Genomic DNA, 24,378 nt, shown 5'->3' with positions numbered 1-24,378 from the left:
AGTTTTTACATTCTTTCTGAAATAATCAAAATATTTATATATTTATTTTTGTTTAATAAACTGTTTTGCTTCCATACAAAGTTGGATAGCTTTACCGTTTCATATATATTTATATATTGCCTTTAGTTACTTATGATTTTATTTTGGAAGGCGTGTGGGCAATTTTAACGACATTTTTTAACGCGATACGAGCGTAAGTCCATAGAATGTGTTTTGAGGGAAACTATAAAAATCCAAAATAGAGGTAAGTGCGCCATTATTACCTGCGAAGTTACATGGAATAAATCGAAGAGTAAGTGCAAGATGATCTTGCATCTTTCCAAGTAAATGAAATAAGAGTTCATATAAGCACTATCTAATACACTCTTATTTTTTCTCTCTTAGTCAAACCTATTTCAAGGTCATGTTCAAATCAATGAGGGTTAAAATATTGAGAGTTCACAATTTTATAATAAGAATATTTATTATAAATCATTTTTGTGATCTAATAAATAAAAGTTCAGATCCTAAAAAATTTTTTTGGTGCGATCCCTCGAGAAAAATATAAAAATTAAAAAAAAATGAAAAGAAGCTTTGTAAAATATTCCCAGTCTGACTTCCAAGACTTCAGCTTTCCTATAAACAAAGAGTTTAGGAACAGCATTGCTGTCGCTGGAATTCAGGCTGGAATTGTTGTTGCATATGCTTCTGACAGATTAATTATTGTTTTAATGAGCGGCAAGTATATTGCAGCAATCCTAAAAGACCATACAGCCAGGGTATGCACACTTGCATTTGAACAAAGAGAACCACACATTATTTCATGTGATGTCGAAGCAAATTGTTATTTTTGGCACTATCACGAAAATTCATGGGAAAACACTCGTACAGTACAAATTTCTTCACCAGTTACATCAATTGTATGGTGCGGATTTAGACGTATCATTTGCTATTCTTCTAAAGATGGATTATTTTCAAGTCCTGTATCTACATTTGGCACTGATAAGAAGAAATTAGCGCCTAAATCAGAAATCTGCGCTTTTAATTTCGATGCTTCTCTTATCGCTTCTCATACTTTTGGAAAATATTTGACAATTTTTAATTTGACGCTTGAAAATTATTGTGAAGTTCTCAAATTATCATCAAACATCATAAAATTCGATTTTCATCCACGTCTACCGATTCTTTTGACTTATTCACAAGATGGAATCCTCAGAATTTGGAAACAATCGAAATACTCTACATTTGCATGCTCAGCTGCAATCAACGCTCCTGCTCCTGGATGCTTTATACACATGCCGATATTTTTCCCGGAGAAATACACTTTTCGAAAGAATCATATGGGAAAAATCGCGTTTATTGACGATAACGAGAAAATAATTACATTAAATCTCAGCGAAAATGGTCGTTTCATCAGCGGAAAACCAGCAGCAGCGTTCGAAGGTTGCAATTTTACAAAGAAAAAGCACAACATTCCAATTCAAGCTTATCATACAAATACATGTACTCTTGCACTTACTATCAACGACAACAACATCTCTTTAGTCATGAAATCAACGAAAAATACATTATTTTCAAAAACAACATTTCTTTTTCATACGGAGAAGGTTATTTCAGCTGCGTTCTCTACAGATTCTCAATCTCTTGCTACTTTGGATAAATCTGGAATTATGATAATTTGGTTTTTGTACAATATCTTCAAGAACCCTTTCATCGCGTCCACTGATGTCCAAGCAATGAAATATTTGACTCAAAATGAAGTTTTATTCTCGAAATTAAATAAATTATACAAAATTAACATAAATACAAGGGAAATCAAGCCAATAGAGTTCCCAGAATATTCGGATATCAAGAGCTTATTCATATTTAATGGCCAACCATATGTTTTGACACAAAATCAGATAATATCTCAAAATACCAAAAAAGATATTCAGCCATACGACTTCTTTTCGATCTCCAAAGAGTACGAGAACAATTGTTTGCTGGTTTTCGGAAAGAAAAATGGAGAAATTTGGACAATATACTTATCTGACATGAAAGAACTTGAAATACCATCATTAAACAAAGAGATCTTTGATGTTTGTGCTGTTTCCATCTACGAATTCTCAGTTATGAGCAAAAATGAAGCAATTTTCTTTTCAAATCCTGAAGGAACAAAGTTTATCGAGAATGGAGAGATGGTAACTCCACCTCTTAAAGGTTTCTGTGTCGAGAGCCATATCATGGCTTCAAGAATCATTGCTCATGACGGGTCTTCAATTATATCTTTACAAAACAACCCGACAAAGCTCCTTACGTTACGTGAATTGCAAAGTCCAATTGATTTTATTGTTGTTTCGCCTATTGGTGATCTCTGCGTTGTTTGCGATAAGAATTTTTATTTTCATTCCGGCTTCAGCCAGCTTTATTGGGACGAAAGAATACCGTTTAGGCGCCACCAACAACAAACCAAGGAGCAGACAGTTACTATTGAAGAGCACAAGATTATTAAACAGTTAGATAGAGATTGCGACGTCATGGTTTCTCCTGATATTTATCTAGAGAGACGTTCAGATGCAGCTAATATCTGTCGTAATACTCTTGTCCATTTACTTGAGTTTTCTTCGGCATATTCTTTGGATGATGTTAATCCCATTCAAATGCCAGCATTTCCGAACCAGATCGCGTTCCCTGATTCTTTCTTTTTACCAGAAACAGCAGATCCTTCCTATTTAAAGAGTTTAGAAACAATTAAATCAATTACCGGAGATTTGGATATGTTTTCCTTAAGATATATCCTCGGAATCCTCGAAAGCAACAAGCCACCAACATTTTTAGCCCTTTGGCTTTCGTTTTCGGCCACTCAAGCTCAAGCTCTTCAATATATCTCCGACAAAATCACGACGGCCAACATTTCTCCCTTCTTTATTGGAATATGTATCAAAAACCAGCGACTTCTTGAAGATTTCACGTCGAAAGCTCTATCAAATACGTGGATTTTATTCAAAAAACCAGAATTAGTCGCTTTATTCCATATTGCGATGGGAAGTGTCCATAAACTTCCTAAACTCTACAATATCGCTGAAGATAACCCTCGTGCTGAGTTCTTTAAGAAAGATTTCACTCAAGAAAGGTGGAGAAAGTCCGCTCTGAAGAACGCTTACTCATCATTGTCACACCACGGCTTCGACATGGCCGCAGCGTTATTCCTGGTCGCAGGAGATGTCGAATCAGCCGTCGGAGTCATTGTGAATCAGATGAAGGATCCAATATTGGCATTTCACATTCTCCGACTGATCGAAAAAACAGTAAATGGCCCATACATGAAGAAATTCCTTCAAACGGTCGAATGGGATGATGAAGTTGTTCCATGTATAATATCAAATTTAATTTCACCGTTTGAAACACAAGAGAAGCTCAGGAAAGCATTGGCATCGCCTCTTAAGCCAACAATGTTCGGAGACCAACGCCCTGCTTTGTTCCAAATCCTTTACCATTTGAGTAGAAACAAAAATGACGCAACCGCCGTCGCCCATTCACTTCTTTGCTCTGGTTTGGCTCCACTGGCTTCGTATGTATTGAAATACAGCGAATGTCCGTACGATAAACCGCGTTTGACCGGTGCAAACGTTATTGATATTATCGAACAGGACCAAAAGCAAAATAAAGAGGAAGAAGATGAAGAAGAACAACCAAAGAAAAATATGTTCGCGTCTTCGACCAATTCTGAAGAGGATGATACAAATTTCGATTTTGGAGGCGGCGGAATGGACGATTGGGACGACAGAACAGAAGACAGCGATGATTGGAAGTCATCGGAATCAGATGATGAAGACGAAGAAAAGAAAAACAAAGAAAAATCCGAAGATGAAGAATATTCCGAAAAAGAAACCGAAAAAATCGAACAAAAAGAGGAAGATAAATTATCAGTATTAGTCAAAGAATACATATCTCGAAGAGTTAAGAGTCTTTGCAACCTTTTCGCAGATAAAAGTATAATTGACAACGATGCCGCCTCTTTCTGTATCCATTTCGCAGCCATTGACCTTGGTCGGACATTTTTAGATGACAAAGAGAAAGAAATTTTGGCAGAAAAATTATCAACTTATATTGACTTTTGTTGTATGCTCTTCTTGAACTCAGCAAAAATTCCATCCAAGCCAGCGAATCTTTTCGGCCTCTTACTTTATCTACACAGCTTTTATTGCGATCCAAATGAAGCATTAACTCTCAAATCCATCAAAGAAATGCCATCGAACGGCTTCATGCACTCTGTGTTCTTTGGAGCCTTCACAGTTGGCTTGTGGACATTCTTACATCATTTAATTTGCCAAATTTTAGGAAGTCCACGCGTTAACACCATTCTTTTCGTTCCCAGCGATCTTCCACCCGCACAAGCTCTTTTCAACGCCGATATCTTCGCTCCCCGCTATCCAGATTCCGTTCCCGACTTATTATCCAGATATGCAACCGGAACTTCCTTAGATAGAGACCGAACTCTTGCCATGATCCTTCTTCTTAAGCGGTTCTACAACGAAACAGCCCATTTCACACACGAAAAAGACAAGGAATGGCAGGAACACATTCTAGCGAGATTGTGGTCGCTCATGAAAACACTTCACTTCTTCCAAGTCGCGTTCCAATCTCCTCCATTTGCGTTGCCGAACACAATAGGAACACTCCACCCACTGACAGAGATCATTGTAGACACTCATAAAGCGGAACAGTTGTATCTCGCCATAATTCAGAAGAAGTCCTTAGAAAAAGTTGCGATGCCTGCAATTTTCAGAGGTAATCAATTTGCTTTTTCAAAGGAAGATGTTTCCATTATCACTTTTAACGGAAATTGTCTTTCATTTGCTGTCACTCCCTTGTCCAAACAGAAGTTTGTAGTTGTATCAGACCAGGTCTACATGACACAACTCGATAGAAAGCATTCGCACCCTTTGTTTGGCTTCACTCAGAATATGTTATCAGATGTCGTGACATTACTGAGCCATCCTCACTTCGATCTGTTCATATTAGTCACCAAATCGAACGCCTACCTCATGGACGGCAGCCAGAAGGATGAAGTTGTTTTCCATTTAGATACAAATTCAATAACATGCGCCGCTTTCTCTCCGAATGGTACAAAAGTTGCTTTTGGCACCGCAAACGAGTTAATCATCATACAGCTCGAGATCGGAAGAGAAAACATTTACCCTGTTTTTAGAATGCCATGTTCAAAATCAATTACAAGTTTGTGTTGGTTGAATTCTGATACACAACTTATAATAGGAAGTGATTCTTGTTTGATGCTAGCTGATACATTGACATGCGAACTGTTCAGACTATCAGAAAATCCTTCTTGGGGACCAGTAACATGTGTAAAACTTGATGAATCATGCAAGTTTTTGGTTTTCGGAACAATGAGTGGAAAAACAGTTATTGTTGATATGAACAAAGGATTTGAAGTTGTCTGCGTTTATTCAATGACTACTTCTATTGTTTCTATTGTTATTCTTTTGGATTTGTGTGTAATAGCAAGCAGTGATGGATTGATTACTGCATTTCCAATTGGAAAAACAGCTCTTCACGCAAGTTTTAACTCTCCTGTTCCAATTACTTGTTTCACTGCTTTGGATGACTCTGTAATAGCAACAGGATCTAAATTCCTTCTTGTTTGGAAGGTTCAATAATAATATTATGTATTTTTTTTTCTATATGTTATTATAATTAAAACGATTTTTGTTTATGTATAAAATCAATAGATTTTTTCTCCCTTTCAATGTAATTGAAAGAACTATGGATGGATATAAACTAGTTTTCATATCCTTTGCCTTGGTTCCCATCAATTGTCTCAATTATTCTGTATCGTACGCGAAGGATATGATTTCAAGTTTACATATACATGTTTTAACTGTTAACTTTGCAAAAAGTCCATTAGCATATAATATAATGCTTATATTTAGTAAAATTAATATACATTTCAAGGCTAATCGTGATTTTTTTTTGTGTGGCAACAATATCTGTGTATGACATAATAGGAACGAAAATAGGTATGAGTTTTATAATGCTATTTTCTACATATTACTTGAATATGTCGTAGTTTATCTTCAAAATGATCGCTTACTGAATATATTGGATTATTACTTAAAAATTTACAATATTGAAGCTTAGTCGGATGAAGATGATGATGAAGAAGAATCCTTCAAAACAGGGACTTTAATGATAATCTAAGTTTTGGTAGTCATTCGAGCATTTTTCATAGCAAATTGATACATTGGCGGGTAGTAATATGGAATATAGTTATAACTAGGAGTTAATGCATTAATAGCAAAGACTTCTTCATCGGAATATGAAGACGACAATGAAGATGAACTGGAAGAAGATGATGAAGAGCTTGATAAGGAAGATGAGCTAGATGAACTGGAGGAGATTGAAGAACTCGATGAAGAAGATGATTTTGATGCAAATGAGAATTTACGGTGGACTTTCTTTTTCTCTTTCTTTTCTGGCTTCTTTTTATCAAGTTTCTCCTTTTTATATGTATTTTGTAGCCTTTCTTTTTAATGTTTACTTATTTGCTTGTTAAAGTTAAATATAACTCCAAGGGTGTCATCTTTTGTTTTACATTGCTAGAGTTTGGATCTCACAAAACAGTGTAAAAAGCATGGACGAATGGAAAAATGTTTTTAAATCTTCAACCATATATTGTATTTTTTTCTAAGATTCAAAAAGAAAAAAGTGATAAAACATGAAAAGAGATACACAAAGATATTATCAGTGTTTTATTATGGACATTCATATAAATTTAATCCATATTCATATAAATATTCAGTAACCCAAATTTCATAATTCTCTCTAGATTTTTTTTTTCGGGACAGAAATTTTACAACTATAGAAATAGTTATTTAATGAGCCAGCGTCTATTTAATGAGCTTATGACTTTATATGCAGATTGTAATGATATTATGTCTACACTATACAAACTAAAAACGTTCGATGAAAGCGAAATCAACTTATTTTACGAAAAGATTCGAGATAAAATTTTTAAAACCTTTATCATGTCTCCAATTCAGCTTTTATCTGTAATTCAAACAGCATCATTTTTGAACAATCGCTATTTAAGGTCATATTGGTCTCTTTTCAAAAAGATTTTTGAAGAATATCGTCCAAATCAAGTAGAAAATATAAATCCTCTTTTTGATTACTTTATTTACAAAGAATATGGGATTATTTTAATTGAAAATCATAAAAAATCAATCAATGATTTTGAATTAAAAAATCTTTCTTTAGAAGTTTATCAAGAAAACACTATTTATAATGCAATTATGAATAATGACATAAAATCATTAATACTATTCACAGAAGATGAAAACTTTGATAAAGACCAAGTGCTGGAAAGCGATTATTTTCCTGATACATTAGAAAAATATATAAATGACAAATCCAATATAATTGATGACTTCTTTGAACCATGGATATATTTCCAATATACATTACTTGATATATGCTGTTATTATGGGGCCGTTGATTGTTTTAAGCTGTTAAGATCTAAATTTAACTCAGAAATCACAGAGACTTGTCTTCATTTTTCATTTTTGAGTGGGAATCCAGATATCATGAATGAATGTTTGAAATATCAAAAACCAGATGAAACATGCATGGAATATGCCATTATGTCTCATAATATTGATTTTATTACGTATTTAATGAATGGTTACAACTTGAAAATTGATTTAAATCAATGTTGTAAATATAATAATTATGAAGCATTCTTTGTTTATTTGGATCAAACAAATGATATTAACTCTTGTTTTATTTATTCGATAGTATATAATATTCCAATTCTTTTTAGATATTTTCTATCACACGGAGCAAATGTTAATGTTACATATTTAGATAATCCTCTTATTATTTATACAGTGATGAAAAATTATAAAGAATTCGCAGAATTACTTGTTGCTCATGGTGCTTATGTCAATGCAAAAAATATTGATAATAGAACTGCACTTCATTATGCAGCAAAGAATAATAATAAGGAACTTGCAGAAATTCTTATATTAAATGGCACTAAAGTTAATGAGAGAGATAAAGATGGAGAGACACCACTGCATTGGGCGGCAGAAAACAATAGTAAAGAAACAGCAGAATTCCTCATTTCATGTGATGCAGATGTGAATATGAAAGATAATTATCAAAGGACAGCTCTTCATCTTGCAGCAAGAAATAATTGTAAGGAGATGACTGTGCTTCTTATTATTCATGGTGCTGAAATTAATGCAAAAAATGAGTTAGGTAGGACACCTCTACATTATACTGCAGAAAATAACAGCAAAGAAACAGCAGAAATCCTTATTTCACATAGAGCGGATATTAATTTGAAGGATATAAATGGATGGACTGTGCTTCATCATGCTGTATATTATATGAGTCAAGAAACAATTGAAGTTTTAGTTTCGCATGGAATAAATATCAATGCTAAAAGTGCAGCAGGACTAACTGCACTTATTATTGCGAAAAACTGTGGCTTTAATTTTTTAGTGACTTTCCTTAAATCGAATGGTGCAAAGTAATAAAGTAAAATAATAGTTGTTTCTTCTATAACTATTGTAAATTTACTATTAATACACATTCTTGTTTTTGACACACCCTTGATTGTGATGTAGATTTCATCGTAAGGCGCATAATATGAGGTGTATTATGCTGAATCATAATATCATATCAGACAAATCTACAAAAATATGAGATTTACTTATCTTAAAACAAAGAATTGCGAATAAACATTAAATTCATTAATCAAATCCAATAAATATGATCTATTCTATTTATAAATCAGTAACTACCGGCTATAATAAGCTTGTATGATCCATATGAAAACTAATATAATCTATGATTTATTTCTTCATTGTTGATCAAAAAAAATTATTCCGATACGGGGAGTCGAACCCCGATCCTGTGGATGAAAACCACATATCCTAACCGCTGAACGATATCGGATTCACATTATTCATCTTTTAATATATTATTTGATGAAAAATTATAACTTTTATCGCCTAATGATTTCACCTGTATTATATTTTCATTCTAAAGACTGTATATATAAGGAAGTCAACATCCAAACATTTTGGATTATCAATCAGTATTAACCAAGTTTCCCAAATTCAATTTTTAACAATTTTTTTTCCATTCTTTTATCCTCAACCAATTAATTCATACCTAGAACTCACAAGAGAACTTTATCTTTTGTGCCTTTGCGTTCCTAAATTGCTAATTTGGAAATCAAATTGACATTTAACATTCATTTCTTTAATTCTATTACAAACATACAATGCATTTTGTTATACTTTCATGTATCTCATTATGTGCTTAGATAGTACTTCCACATTACAGACTTGCGGATTTTGATTCTTCAATGATATTTCTCCAAACATAAGCTTTAAGAATTATGATCTAATTTTATTGAAATCAAGAAATAATTGGTTTTAAACTGTTTATTTAGGATGCAAAACTTTTTCAAATGCCATTTTTGGAGCCCTATCAAATATAACTTCTCCACAATAGACATATTTTAGTTTGTCCAAGATATGGAGCATTATCTTATTGTCAAAGTTTGTATCAACTTTGATACTATAAATCTTTTTTGAAATTACAATATCTTCAAACATCTCAAATATCTTTGTACCTAAACCGCGTCCCTTCACATTGTTGTGTGTTGCAACACGATGGATCACCAGATATTCGCCATTAGTTAACCATTTTCCTTTCAGATCATTGTATGCGGGTTCAATACCAAATATGGCAGCTGCATACGCAATAACGATACCATTTTCGGTCAAAACATATCCATATTTATTATTAATATCATTGACCACAGTTTCAAGATTGGGATAACCATCTTGCCATTGTTTACTTCCATCAGCCTTGCGCTGAGCAATTGCTTGCTGAAGAATCTCCCATATTTTATCTTTATCAGATTCGTTGGCCAGACGCAACTCCATAAATGAATAAAAAGATAAACAATACTGAAAAAGTTTAGTAAAGAGTGTATTTCGGGTCAATCTATTAAACAAATTTCTAACGATAGGCAAACTTTATTCTGAATTATTGGAGAATAAGAAATGTATTTCGGATCTTCATCCACAACCTTTTGAAAGACCAAAATTCTTTGGGAATATTTCAGATACATATAATAGGCTATGTACATGGTTTGGTGGATTCTAACCTAAGAATTTTGGAGAAAAAAGTTAATTTAATTAATTAATTGAATTTTATGATACAAACAATGTAAATATTCAATTTTGAATAATTTACATATTTTTCAACAAAAATATTGAGCAAATTGCGAAGTATCTATAGCGACTACATCGATTCACACATTGCGGTGTATCAACTAAAAACTGAAAAAGAAGAATAATTAAACTCATTTTACAAATTGCTCAAAACAGAATTGATTGAATCAAAGAAGACATTTTAGATGATTTCGAAAAAATTGGTTCAGAATGAACCAGAGAATACGATTTATAGAGCTATTATGTCTAATGACTTAGAAAGATCCATTCTATTGATGGAAATTGCCAAATTTAATGAAATGCATCTCTCTATGAAAACCTCCTTTCATTTGGTGCAAACATCAATGAAAAAGATAAAAATGGAGAAATTGCTCTTCATGTTGCAGCATATCATAATCATAAAGAAACAGTCGAACTTCCTATTTCACATGGTATAAATATCGATGAAAAAGATAAATATGGAAAAACGGCTCTTCATATTGCAGCATTATCAACCATTTAGAAAATCATTTATTAATCAGCTGATGCTTAGAATAAGAGATGTTTAATGGATGAGTTTTGGTTCTGGAGAATTGAGTTTCAATAAATTTAAATTTGGCTTTTTATTATATTTCTGAAAAGAATACGTAAAAAGTAGCCAACATGACATTTAAGAATACTTCAGTGACTGATGTAATGCAAAGGTGATAATAAAATTGACATTAAATCGTTTTAATGGTATATAAGTTTACACCTGGAATTTTAGTCCACAATATGAAAAAACGTTATATTTGATAAAATTATGCAGATATAATATGAATTATAAAATTTGCGATCAAATTGTAAGACATTATTTAGTATGCAAGCATATATTCATTATAATTAGATATTTATCTATATATTTTACTATAAATTTTTCAATTATCTGATAGCCAAATTAATCAATTTTATATTTTGAGTAGGGGTAATTTTAGCTAAAAGTGACACACCCGTGAAGGGTGTGATTACCGATCGGTAATTTCGACAGTTTAGAATTTAAAATTTTTTATGGAACTGTTGCGAGTTTCATAAAGAATTTAAGGAATATAAGCAAAGATTTGAATCAAAATCTTAGACCTAAGCCGCTCGATTCGCTCGCGGCTTCCGCGAATTACAGATCAGCAAAGATTTGAATCAAAATCTTCGAACTAAGCCGATCGCTTCGCTCGCGGCTTTCTTTATTATTTTAAATTTGCATATTTCCATCAAAAGTTCATAAGGTAAAAAATTTCGTTTATATTATTGCAAAATAAAATCTTCATTATCAAAATAATATTAAATAATAATATAATATAATTTATAAACAACTATTATTTAATAAAGTTTAATTGCCAAGGTTCATCTAATCTTTTGATTTTTAATGTTTTATGAATTTTATTTATCATGTATATATCTAATGAAGATTATATATGTAGAAGATAAGTACCTTAATATGTACGTAAATTTTAATGAAATTTATACAACATTATAAAAATTTATGAATAAAAACTTGATATAAAATAACATTTTTATTTTTACTAAGAAAAAAAAAGGTTTTTGATAATAAATTTATTTTATTTCGAAAAAGTAGCAATAATCGTAAAAGGGTATTGATAGGCTTGCTAAAGTAACTAATTTTAGCTGTCAAATACTTTTGTATTTTGAAGTAAATTAGTATAAATTTGTTTTTACTTTTATTTCGAAAAAGTAGCAATAATCGTAAAAGGGTATTGATAGGCTTGCTAAAGTAACTAATTTTAGCTGTCAAATACTTTTGTATTTTGAAGTAAATTAGTATAAATTTGATATTATTTTAACTCCCTTTGAAAACCTCAATTTTCCATACAGAGGGAACGGGAATAGCATCCAATATTCCCTGAGAATGGTTGCGCATTCGCAGTTCCCTCTATATTTCGAACGAAGCTCTCATCGGTCTTTTTTTTTAATACTAAACGTTTTTTTTCCCTGTCACTTTTAGCTAAAATTTGGGTTTGCCGATAAGATAATTTATTTGGACGGATATTTTCCAGTTATTTTTATTCTGCCAGTTCAGCACTTGTGGAGCTTAAGGGATAAAGAAATAAATTCAAGCGCCGTAAAAGATAAGAAAAAGTAAATAAATTTGGAAAGAAAAATTTAGACTAAATTAAAAGTTATATCTTCTATACTAGTAATGGATTTGATCCATTGATAAAGAAGTTCTCGGTGAATGAGCCAACAAAAGGTGTTGTCTCTGCCGAAAACATTAATTCAAAGTCGCCATCTTCAAATTGGTCGATCTCTTGTTCATTTTCTACCTCATCTGCACTCTCGTCTGCCTCGTAGACATTGTCCTCCTCAAAGGATGGAACATAGAAGCAGTTTTTGAACTTTGTTTTTTCAATAACTAACATTGGTGAGCCATTGTTTGGACTGGATGTTCTCCTTATATGGTTGGATCCTTGGATGTTCATGAAAGCATAGAAAGAGTTATGAAGGCATTTGACTGACATGCATTCTTTGCAATCTCGGCATTTTAATTCCAAGATATCGCTTTTGAGCTTTGTGATCTCAATGCTCAGTTCATTCTTGATCTTAATAGATGCATCATGGATTTTCAAAAAATTACATGCCCTAGAACCACGTACAGGCTCTGAATCATCAACAAGCTGAGAGAGCTCTAATCCACGAAGCACACAACCATGGCATGAAATATTACCACACATGCATGTACATGAGTGGTACATCGAAAATAAAATTGTAAATTTGATTGAATTTTGAGTTCATGTAAAATTTTTGAATAGGATAGTCAGACCAAGGCTCTCAAACGCTAAAATCATTCGTAAGGTGAAATGTCAGTTATTAATAAAGCTCATTAGTTTGGAATTCGAGAGGAAGAAATACCCTCTTTCTTGACATTATTTCGCTAATTCAAAGAAATTCAAAATTGAAGATAATCGTTATGGGATATGGATATATAATACAAAATTAGATTATGTATAGAGAAATGGAAAGAGTGATTTTGACAAAATTGAATGTAGAAGATTTTGCATAACTATTTTAATGAAATATGTTAGATATATTCATTACAACCGTTACAAAAACTTGATAAAAGCACGTTTCATTAAATAATTGAATGAATCACCATCATTTTTGCAATTGTTGATATTATTATAAATTATTAGTTATACTGTACAATAAATACATTTTATTTTTTTGAAAATGAAATTTAAATTATACTAATTATGCTCTGAATCTGTAATCAGGCAAAATCTATAAAGTTAATAAACAATACACTGTCTGCTTTTTGAGAACTTCTAAAATAATTTTTACGACAAAGTATCAATATTCATATTTAGCTGAGTATTAGCATAATAACAAAGAATTAATCCTGTTGTTTTTATATTAGCGGTTTTTTTCAATTTTATAAATCAAAACTGAAATGAATAATCATTGATCGTTTATCAATTTTTTAAAACAGTTTGGCCTGTTTTATACTTTAAATATAAATGCGATTTAAACATGATATTAGAAACCAATCATTTTTTATCAATTTAACTCCAAATCAAATCTGTAAACTTTTGTTCACGTTCTAATAAGACATATGAGTTTATCATTTTAATTGAAATTATTAGCTTCTTCATAAAGAAAAGTCTCACATTATCTACTCTAAAGGTTTTATTTTCATGAAATTACTCTCCCAAGTATCATTCTCTGTAAAACTAACGCTTAAATCCTTTAGCTTTATTTTTATCAAATGATATTTTATGCATATTTCGAAGTTAATACCAATATATCATATATTCTTCCGATTCAAATTATTGTCATAAAAATTAATATATTTTTCTTAATAATACTATACATTGAAATTTGTAAACATACTTAAATATATATAACATCTATTGCGCCACAGTTTCTCAATTTTTTATCCTTTCATCACTGGAAATGAAATAAAAGCTGATAAATATGATAATTTTACTTACACATTTCATCAACAACTAGATGCTTATATTTTCCCTACTTTTCAGATTCATTTTATTAACTGGAATTTTCTAATTTTGATAAAGGTATCTTTCAATATCTGTACAATAAGGATCTTTCGAATTATTACAATGAATTTTCTTTCGAAACAGTAGGAAACCTTCATAACTACGATCCAAAACATGCAATTTATAAGATTCCAATTTCAAAAGTTTGGGAATCTTCTTCAGAAGTTGATCCTTGGTATATCTTTAGATTGAGGAGACACAGAATTTATGCCAGAAATTATACAATATCTACATTACGTGCTTTTAATTTTGATTATCCTAAGTTTATTAAAGTTGAAGGAAGCTATAATTCTGGCCCATGGACTGTATTACAAAATCAGAATATTGGTGAAGATATGCATGAATATAATAAAAAATTATTTTATCCTTTGAAACCAGGCCTCTATGATTCTTTTAAGTTCACAATGATTGGCAAGAATTTTAACGATAACTATGTATTTCTAATTTACCAGTTAGATTTCTTCGGAATTTTATTTTGGAATGACAAAATTCAAAATAATTCCTGTACAGATCGATCATTTTACTCAATGCTTTATTTTCTGAGTCATTTAGTCTTTATTTTAATTTAATTTTTTATCCAAAAAATTATATATGACAAAAGAAGCGGCTATAATAATTTTATCATTAACTGGAATGTTTGTGTAATACATATATGGATAAATATTTTTGTTGTAACATTTCCAAATGTGTGTAGCATATTTTACAAGCATATTTCATATAAACAATTGAATGCCTAACATCTCAATGGATATATACACAGACTGACTGACATGTGCTATGCAATAAAATCATATGAATAACAAAATTCAATAAAAAATTCGATTCCATTCCAATCACAGCATTACATTTCTCAAAGTATCAGAGGAATCGGTTTCATATTTCAATTCATTTGTCCTTGTCAAGTTTCTGAAGTTTACAATTTCCAACCACATCAAGATTTTTATGAGATTTAATAACTTGGATATGTTAAATTGCCATGCTATGTGATTGCATATCCGAAAATATTTTGCTATATAAATACTCTGAAAAAAATATCGCATATATTGCTCATTTTATTTCAATAAGATAGTATATTTCATAGAAATCCTTGTAATTTCTCCTACAAAGATTATTATAGTTTTGCAAATTCTTCATTTACATTCTTATTTGGTTCGGGAGAATTAAATTTTATGACTTTCTATAAATTGTCACTTTTACGACGATAACTTATGCTACCAATAAAGAATAAGTTGCATCAATACATGGTATTTCATATATCAATCATATTTCAAAGAAGAAAACTTTTACAGGGCGAATTTCTCAAATAATTTTTTTAAAAAATTCGAGAATTTGACTTTTGATTCGAAACATAAAATTATTATCATATGTTAAGTCCGAAACATGTCGGAAATGATATAAAAATTTATTTGAGAACTTTACAATTTTTCATTTTTTTATATGAATATCAATAAAAAACTAGAAATTTTAATCCACGAGTGGGCTGCAGTGTCAAGCTTCGGCTTTCTCAAGGCACTTGGAGTTTCTCGAGAAAGTATTGTCTCAAGATTAGACGCAACTTTAGCTTATTTAAATGATGCTGAATATACAGAGGTATTCAAGTATATTCCCGAGAAATTCGATCAACTAAATCCAGAAGATATCCGTCTACATCTTAAAGTCATAGAACTACATATCAATACATTCGTTACCGATAGAACACGCAATATAATTACTTCTTCCGTCGCCGCTGCCATAGAAAAAGTAATTATATTCGGAGCACGTATTTTCAAACCTAATAAGGAAGTCAAACGCGAAAGAACATTTCTTAAATCCGGATTACACATTCCAAAGGCCGGATACAGCTATGTACAAATAATGTTAGATTATTTAAACGAATACATCAAGCAAACACCATGCGAAGAGCTCGTAATGCTCTATACAGGCGTATTTGAATTAGTTATCAACGTTTTAATGAAGAGGAAGATAGGAAATGGCACAGAAGGTACAATTATCAGTTTAATGACTGTTAACGCTTCAATAAGTACCTCAATCTGGGACGTAATGTCAAATCTCGCCCAAATGAAACAAGAACCAAAAGTACAAAACACTTTACAGATTCTGATCAACGATATCGAATCTTTCCGTCACGCATCGAAAGAAACCATGGCAAACATGGTACAACTCGTTACAACATTAAAAGGAAAATGGTCTTTGTTAACCATCTGTTCCTTTGTTGCGAAAACATTCCAGAACATTCACGAGTGTTCTGCTGATAGAACTAATATCCAAAGTTACGTTTCTCAGCTTTATCCGATTTTATACAAATATGCAATCGACAATCATACACAGGAATGGCTTAGTTCACTCTTAATACTCATGAAGATCTCAACAGACGAAGATTCAGCACCAACGGCTTCGAAAGTTGTCAAAACATTGAATAAAGTTTACACAAAACTCGGCGGCATGGCGTATTTCAATCTCGTTGGCATGTTCTTTGATGCCATTGTAGGAAGATCGTACGCACATGATATAACTCGTCAGTTTTTGAAGGCATGGTTCGATAAGAACGGATATATGGAACCACAATACAAGAATGATGTCGATTACTGGCTACAGATTGCATCTAAGATGCATTTCTGTGCTCCTACAGCATTCAAAGACTTCGTAACTCCGATTATTCAAACTGGTGAATCTCATCCACTTTTTACAAAGATTGTCAGCGTTATTCATATCATTACTACGATATCCATTGAGAATCTCGAAGGAATTACGTCGATTCTTGCACCTTTCGTCACAAATTTAATCAATCAACCGGAAATACAGCAAAGTATGATCAAACTGATCACTCCTTTGATGTCTGTACTCTGGAAGAACGAAAGTGGCATGCATGGACATATCACAACCCTCATGTCTCGCTTAGTTAAAAATAATGAAATCACGGTTTTGACCCAAGCAGCATCATTCTTCACAGATATCATGGAGCATTATCCTACAGGTACATTGCCACTTAATTTGATCACTACCTTTGCTACACAATTCTTAAAGAGGACTGAATTAGATGCAAATCCTCAGCAACTCGTAAATGCTTTCACAATTTACCAATCTTTCTTCAAGAGTTTGCTTGTTTACGCTAAAAGAGGTGAGAATGTCGTTGACCAGGAATCTTGGAATCGCGTAATTAGGGCTATGGAATCAAGATTAATTTGTTTCTCATTTTTCCCTTCACAAAAAGTGACAAAAATTGTAGAAGACTTATGGGAGCTAATGACAAGCGATATACCAAAGACATTATCTCCAAATCAATTAGCGCTAAAGATTCCTAACATTACTACGATTTCATCAAAAGATTTGATATCTGTCCTGAAGAAAGAAGGCATTGAACAGAGGTTTGTTGCAATGCTCATCTTCTTCGTCAACGTAGATAACCCAAAATCCGATTTCTGCGTCAGATTGGCCAAATTTATTTTCGTAATTACTCGTCCAGAGTATTTCGTTAACAACGAAAACATCCAAGTACAAGGAACATCCAAGATGATCCAAGTTCTCACTAATTTACCCAGAACAGAGCTTTGCGAACTTGTTACGATGCTTCCAATCGAAGTTTGGCCAATGTTTGTGAGCCAAATGATGAAGATGGAGAATCTCAGCACGAGACTGAAGTTCAAGTTCGCTTACGCGATGTCTTGCAACAGAAAATTCAAAAATCTCGTGAATACAAACGAAGAAATCCGAAATCTGTTTGTAAGTTTGGTCATTCTCTTCATGAATTTACCACTTCCAACAAACGAAGAAGAGCAACAGGCTGATGTTTTGGCTGCAGAGTTTTATGCTTCATTTATCAGAGCGAATTCAGAAAATCTTAATCAGCACCAAGAGTTCCAAGATCCCTACACCCAGTTATTCGCTATTATTGGCAGATTGAACCCAGATTCAATCACTTTACCAGATATTTCCCACGTTTTCGCCATGTTGGAGCTTGTCCATGCATACGTAAGTAACTGGAAGATGACTGATGAAGCCATTGAAGCTCTAATTGATTGGACGACCTTCATTGCTCTGAAAACTAAAGGATCCGTCTTACTTCAGCTCAAATGCCACGAATTACTTCAGAATTTAGTTGAAAAGAACCAAGAAGGTTTAAGTGTCATCATCTCTTGCTGCTTCAGAACCTCCATTTTCACAACTTCACATGTCGCAGCTGCCATCGCTTCTTCAAATTCTGACAAACTTTACATGGCAATTTTGGCACTCGGATTATGTTCACGTCCAAACGTTGTATGCAGGGCTTTAGCTAGTGAAATTGCCAACAGCGCGTTCGACGGCAAGTTCAGTCCATTATGTTACATGGAATACAACTTTGAAGAGAAACTTGTCGAATTTTATAATCAAGTTTTGGATAATGAATCGAAAGAGTTTGTTTTCACATTACTTTCCGAAGTAGTTGGCAGCACAAGTCTTGAAGGCTGTTCATTACCACATTTCAAGTTCATTTCGAACAGATTTACAAATATTTCTGATTTATCTCAAATTGAGAAACTCCTTAAACTGACTTCCATCACAGATTTCACAGACTTGACGCCAATCAAGCCGTTGATTCCTCTTTGGGACTCAATTTTCAAACAGAACACAATAAAACGCGAAGAAATTTTCGATTTGTTGATTAAAAAAGTTGATTCAGTCAACAACGCGAAAACTCTTTGTGCTGTTTGCATTGCTTTCCAACGCTCATTCCTTAATAACTCTAAGCAAACAGCTCAATGGCTCACGAGTAATTTAAGGATCATTCAAGACCCGAAGATGACATTTGATGGCTTTGTTCCAACACCATTAGAATTGGCATGTTCTGCATGTATGTCATATATATTCACATTAGAAACTGATGTACAAAGATTCAATGTCTGCTGGATGGACAAGATCCAATATATCCTTGCCTGGGCCATTTTCTTGAGATTCAATCCTTTGTATGAAAGTTACATGATTCCTCCACTTTTGATTTCTGTTTCTCATGCTGCTGTTCCTTCCTCTGATTTGCCATTGTTCGTCATGAGACCTAGTGATTGCGTCGCGTACAACGTTGTTCTTCCTTTCAGATACACGACTGAATTCACTACAAGTCAAATGGAAATGCTGGTTGCAACACTCAAGAAATTCTCTTTGTTGACTGCAGAATTATTCTTGGATGTTTGCGCCGACAAAGCAACATCACTCACCAAATATTCTGCAGACTTTTGGACATTGTTCTCCAATTTCTTCCAGCCAAGACATTCATCAGCTTTCCTCAACAATTTCATGAATGCTGCACAAGCAGGAGATTTAGCAACAGTTGGTTTGATGATGCCAATCATTACAGGTGTTGTCAGACAAAACGCAAGGGCTGAACATATTGGAGGCTTCGTCGATGTCATTATTTTCGTTGTTACAACAACAGGAAACAACAATTTCTTGAGATTGATCACGAAACATCTTCCTGGATTCGTTGAAACAGTCAACAAATCATCGGATTCATCAACAATTACAAGCACATTAAGCTGGGTAATACAGGAACATGGCGGAGAAGCAGCTGTTATTGAAGGTGTATTAAGTACATTACAAATGGCTGATTCTTTGCATTCTCCTTATTACACGTCCAGTTTAACATTCTTGTATGAAGTTGCAAGATTATTGAGTATCTCTGATACTAAGTATTCTTTGACATCAAGTGTTTTGTTGTTGTTTGATTCAATAAGAAGAATTGAAACAAACGGTTTGACACTGATGATTTCACAAGATTTACTTGGCCTTGATCCACCGAAGAATTACGAGGAACTCACTGAATTGCTCAAGAAGAACTGGAGCCAGTCACAAATTACTTACGTCTGCTCATATTTGTTGGCTTGGGCAGGAGCAAGTGCTATTCCTGTCATTCCTGCAAATGCATTCACTTTCTTGAGAATTATGACTCAGAACTGGACAGATGCTAAGTACATGCAGTCAATTTCAACATTGGGAACTGTTATTTCTCATATGATGGTTGGCGCTACTGATGAGAAAATCAAATTGATGCTGCCTGACAACACAAAGATTTTGACTTCTCTTGTCATGAATGACAAAGATTTGCCTGATGTCGTCACTTTGGTGTCGCCTTTGGTTGAGAGAACGAAAGGAAAGAAATCTGCTGATCCGGCAGGACTTCCTCAGATTTTACCAAAGCGCGAACATGAAGCTACTTTAGTTGAAGTTTGTGAATTCATTAAGAGTAATATTCTTGAATAAAATTCAAATGTATTTATTATTAATTTATATGATGTTTTGTAAAAGATGCACTTAATTCATTTACATGTGCACTTAATTTGCTTACTTTTAAAATCATTTATCTTGGGAAAAAAAATTGAGAAAAAAATTTTCCATCAAAATTTGACAAGAAATGATCTAATTCATTTATCGTCTGTCAAAAATTTTTAAGAAGTCAAATTTTGGAATGTTAATCATTGCACTTCATTTATCTTAATGCGGATTTTCGTTAAGACACTCACAGGCAAACACATTACATTGGATGTCGAGCCAGCAGATCATATCGAGAATGTTAAGGCCAAGATTCAGGCCAGGGAAGGCATTCCACCAGATCAGTAGCGTCTCATCTTTGCCAGCAAACAGCTTGAAGATGGCAACACACTTCAAGACTATTGCATCCAGAGGGAGTCAACGCTCCATCTCCTTCTCCGTCGTCGTGGTGGTTTCTAAGTTCAATTTTCGAACATGTAAATAAATATCATCTTTTGATAATTCTTCTTTTCTTTCTATGATAACATTATGCGATTATCTTTTAATTTTGTAAATCTTTATATTTGATTTTGCAATAAACAGAGGCACACATGTCTATATGAGCACATATTTCTATTGACAGTTTCCTCTTGAGATTTTCAGATAGCAAGTTAGAGATGCCAGAATTCACCGAAAAATTGAATGACCTCTCAAAATTGAGAGGGAGAATACATGTGAAGCAGTAATAGATAATATTCTTAGTATTTCCGAATGATTAATGAAGGATTTGTACTCTAAATGCTTTATCCAATAAGCATGTACTATAGATATTTGTTAGTTGCCAATTTGACCCTCATATTTCAGAAATTAAAATCAAGATTTTCGCATTTTAGTCATTGAAACAGGTATACCACAATAATTGAAACACATTTTTACAGTCATTTTGATCCGATTATCTAACTTTAACACGTTACATCGTTAAAAATGATCTTTTGAATAGTTTACAAGAATTTTCCTCTGATGAGGAGATGTGCTGGCGTGGAAATTGACGCAGCGCGAGCAAAATATGCCACATCACAAGGAGGAATCAAAGAGGCAGGGCTTGTACCTGCTGATACAAATAGTTATCCGCCTCTTGTCTGGATTGATGGTATTTTATCTCGAGAAGAATCATTTGATTACTTACCATACCAACGATGTTCAAAAGTACCTGGTATGGATTACATGTGTTACAAATCATCACTATTTACAGCATTAAATGAAATGTGTAAATACTATCCACACAAATTTAGCGTTTATCCAAAGACACTAATGCTTCCAAACGAATTCTTAGAGTTCCAGCGTGAACATATGCAGATTTGTTCGCGCTCAACTACACCTCCGACATGGGTTGTTAAACCTAGAAACTCATGCTGCGGTGCTGGTATTACAATTATACAATCTGTGCATGAAGCATCACAAGTTACAGAACAATCAGTAATTCAACAGTATGTAAAACCATATTTGGTCAATGATAGAAAATTTGATTTCAGATTTTACGTTTTAATAGCTTCAATGTGCCCATTGAGGCTCTTTATTTACAAAGAAGGTATCGCTCGTTTCTGTTCTGAGCCTTTTCAGATGCCTTCTCGTGCAAATCGCGAAGATAATTTTATTCACCTAACAAATACCGCAATCAACGTTAAAAACGGGGATGCATCACCAGAAGACTTTACAAAGAAAGCAACCGACGTGTTACGATCGATCTGCCAAGCAAATCCAGAAGGAAAAAACATCTGGCCTCGAGTTAAGCATTGCGCGAGGGCAGTAATCATCGGAATATTACCCAAACTTATTTCTTTACTACCAAAACAGCGAGAACAACGACTCATTCCTTTGTATTTGCAAAGAGCTCGGCAAGATTACAGACAAAGAAAGCGCGAAGAGATGAAAGGCGACGAGAACAAGAAAGAAGATGGAAGACCAAGCCAATGCCCAGTAGAAGAAAAGGAAAAGGAGCAAATCGAAGAATCTGCACTTCCTCCTTTGAATAAAAGCAGAAAACTCAACAATTCGCCAACATCCAAGCCACAACCAAAGCAAGAATCACATTCCCAACTACCAACTCTGTCTGAATTCTCTTCTAGACGAAGATCTTTGAGTCAATCACCACATCGCAAGCCACAACCTGTTCCTACCGAGCAGAAACAGGAACAGCCGACCAAGGAAGTATCAGAAGAAGAGCATCCACAGGAAACAATCCATCAATCCCAAGATTTTCTTCATCCACAGCCAGAAACAACAGAAAACAAAGAACCGAAGAAAGGACGTGGATTACCACCCCTCAAACCTGTGGCCAGATACTTCCATATCCTTGGTATTGATGTAATTTTAGATTCAGATCTTCATCCAAAGATTTTAGAGTTGAATGATCGACCATCTCTATCTGTAACTGTTGATTTTGAGAAAGATCTCAAAACTGGATTCATCAGAGACTGTTTTGAGCATGTTACAACAACTGGTGAATCTAATGGCGAATCTGATAAATCCGGCTGGGAGCAGATCTATCCAATATTGCCTGGCGATATTGATGACCCTGCTACGTGGGATGAAATAGTTAGAAAAGCAACTCATCCGAAACCGAACGGTGAAATTGACGCTGTTCCGGTCCAACAACCTCGTCAACCACTTGTTGGACTTGGTTCAACGCAGCCTAAAAAGAAAAAGAAAGGAAAGAAAGGAAAATCAGGTAAGAAATCAAAACAAAAATAAATGTGTATATATATGTGTGATCAATTATATTATAACTACCAACATTTTTTATATCAAACCGATTTTTTATGAGAATTAAATTCATTCCGAATTTATTAGTGAACAACATTAAAAAAAGCCTGCTAATATATAGAGAACATGATAGATATGCAGATATAACATTTAGAATTAATTAAATAGAATTTTTATGACAGCTTGCTAGTGATGCTATGCGATATTTCTTGTTATTTAATATAATGATCGATTAAAAATCTAATTTTATCAATTTACTAGAACAAATCTCCAGCTTTGAATTTCAAATTGAATTTTGTTCAACATATTTATTGTTAGATGCATCTACAATTGTTTATTATATCAATGAAATATCATATGCTAATGTTTGAAGATATATTAGACAAATAAAGTTCGATTGAATTTAAAAGAAGCATAGTTTCATTAATAACTCGATTTTCATACATTTCTTCTTGTATTGAATGGAGTCCAATACTTTTTTAAAGTGACACGCAAATATTTTACATAAATTAAAGAATTCACACAATAATATTTGAATGAAAATCGAACAATTGATGTATTACTCATTTTTAATCACAAGAACGCTATTTGTGCTGTTTCGAGCGAAATTCAGCCATTCTCATTTTATTGATATCAGATAGCATTTTAAGGATTAAAGATTTTAATTTGAATATGATATTTAATCAAAATTTTGAAAACTTATTGAAAAAATGGAAAACATCACGATTTACTTAGAGATTTATGAATCAATTATTTTAAGTGAGAAAACTATGAAGAGTTAATTTTTTTCTATGTTTTATTTCAATTTTTTTTCACGGTTTCTGAAGTGAGTGAACATGCATTTTTGTTCATTGAATAATGAGTTGTAGATAGTAATAAATATATTCATTACATTAGATATCAATTTTTAGGATTTTGAATGACAACATGAACGCTTCATTCAATTATTTTGAATATTTTCTATGAAATCTCAAATAAGCTACTATATAAATGCTCCAATCGAAATAATGATGATAGATATAATATGACTTTTGAGAAGTTGGTTTGACCTCTTTTACGATTTTAACAGAAATCATCTATGTACTTATTCCTCACACGTTTCATTCATTTTCATTTTCTTAATTGAAGAAAATTGAATG

General features: G+C 32.9%; 7 protein-coding genes and 1 non-coding gene across 8 annotated transcripts, besides 3 other annotated features; 5 read left to right on the top strand and 3 right to left on the bottom strand.

Annotated features, from left to right (window-relative positions):
• Positions 1–423: 423 nt before the first annotated feature.
• On the top strand, positions 424–6,795 carry TVAGG3_0304290 (vacuolar proton-transporting V-type ATPase complex assembly; the record flags this gene model as incomplete). The annotated part of the gene is made up of 1 exon (XM_001325579.1): positions 561–5,636. One exon carries the CDS (start codon positions 561–563, stop codon positions 5,634–5,636), a length of 5,076 nt encoding a protein of 1,691 aa, XP_001325614.1.
• Positions 6,796–7,004: 209 nt separating this feature from the next.
• On the top strand, positions 7,005–8,516 carry TVAGG3_0304280 (ankyrin repeat and SOCS box-containing protein 4 family; the record flags this gene model as incomplete). The annotated part of the gene is made up of 1 exon (XM_001325578.1): positions 7,005–8,516. The coding sequence occupies one exon, from the start codon at positions 7,005–7,007 to the stop codon at positions 8,514–8,516; it is 1,512 nt and encodes a 503-aa protein (XP_001325613.1).
• Positions 8,517–8,868: 352 nt separating this feature from the next.
• Positions 8,869–8,940, bottom strand: TVAGG3_0304270. Its single transcript has one exon. It is a non-coding gene; the product is annotated as a tRNA-Glu (tRNA).
• Positions 8,941–9,098: 158 nt separating this feature from the next.
• Positions 9,099–9,941, bottom strand: TVAGG3_0304260 (acetyltransferase (GNAT) family; the record flags this gene model as incomplete). The annotated part of the gene is made up of 1 exon (XM_001325577.1): positions 9,435–9,941. One exon carries the CDS (start codon positions 9,939–9,941, stop codon positions 9,435–9,437), a length of 507 nt encoding a protein of 168 aa, XP_001325612.1.
• Positions 9,942–11,167: 1,226 nt separating this feature from the next.
• Positions 11,168–11,197: a terminal%2Cinverted (terminal inverted repeat of MuDR-3_TvMULE3 transposon ID:TVAGG3_0304250).
• Positions 11,168–12,225: a mobile genetic element.
• Positions 12,196–12,225: a terminal%2Cinverted (terminal inverted repeat of MuDR-3_TvMULE3 transposon ID:TVAGG3_0304250).
• Positions 12,226–12,391: 166 nt separating this feature from the next.
• On the bottom strand, positions 12,392–12,955 carry TVAGG3_0304240 (uncharacterized protein; the record flags this gene model as incomplete). The annotated part of the gene is made up of 1 exon (XM_001325576.1): positions 12,392–12,955. One exon carries the CDS (start codon positions 12,953–12,955, stop codon positions 12,392–12,394), a length of 564 nt encoding a protein of 187 aa, XP_001325611.1.
• Positions 12,956–15,694: 2,739 nt separating this feature from the next.
• TVAGG3_0304230 (armadillo (ARM) repeat-containing protein family) lies at positions 15,695–20,488 on the top strand (the record flags this gene model as incomplete). Its single annotated transcript, XM_001325575.1, has 1 exon — positions 15,695–20,488. One exon carries the CDS (start codon positions 15,695–15,697, stop codon positions 20,486–20,488), a length of 4,794 nt encoding a protein of 1,597 aa, XP_001325610.1.
• A 280-nt stretch (positions 20,489–20,768) lies between these two features.
• TVAGG3_0304220 (uncharacterized protein) lies at positions 20,769–20,981 on the top strand (the record flags this gene model as incomplete). The annotated part of the gene is made up of 1 exon (XM_001325574.1): positions 20,769–20,981. The coding sequence occupies one exon, from the start codon at positions 20,769–20,771 to the stop codon at positions 20,979–20,981; it is 213 nt and encodes a 70-aa protein (XP_001325609.1).
• Positions 20,982–21,496: 515 nt separating this feature from the next.
• Positions 21,497–23,227, top strand: TVAGG3_0304210 (positive regulation of cilium movement; the record flags this gene model as incomplete). The annotated part of the gene is made up of 1 exon (XM_001325573.1): positions 21,497–23,227. The coding sequence occupies one exon, from the start codon at positions 21,497–21,499 to the stop codon at positions 23,225–23,227; it is 1,731 nt and encodes a 576-aa protein (XP_001325608.1).
• Positions 23,228–24,378: the final 1,151 nt, after the last annotated feature.

This window comes from Trichomonas vaginalis, chromosome V (genome assembly GCF_026262505.1).
Source record: "Trichomonas vaginalis G3 chromosome V, whole genome shotgun sequence".
In the NCBI taxonomy this organism is placed as follows: domain Eukaryota; phylum Parabasalia; order Trichomonadida; family Trichomonadidae; genus Trichomonas; species Trichomonas vaginalis.
Note: the sequence above shows the minus strand (reverse complement) of the source record. Positions and strands in the feature narration are given on the sequence as shown.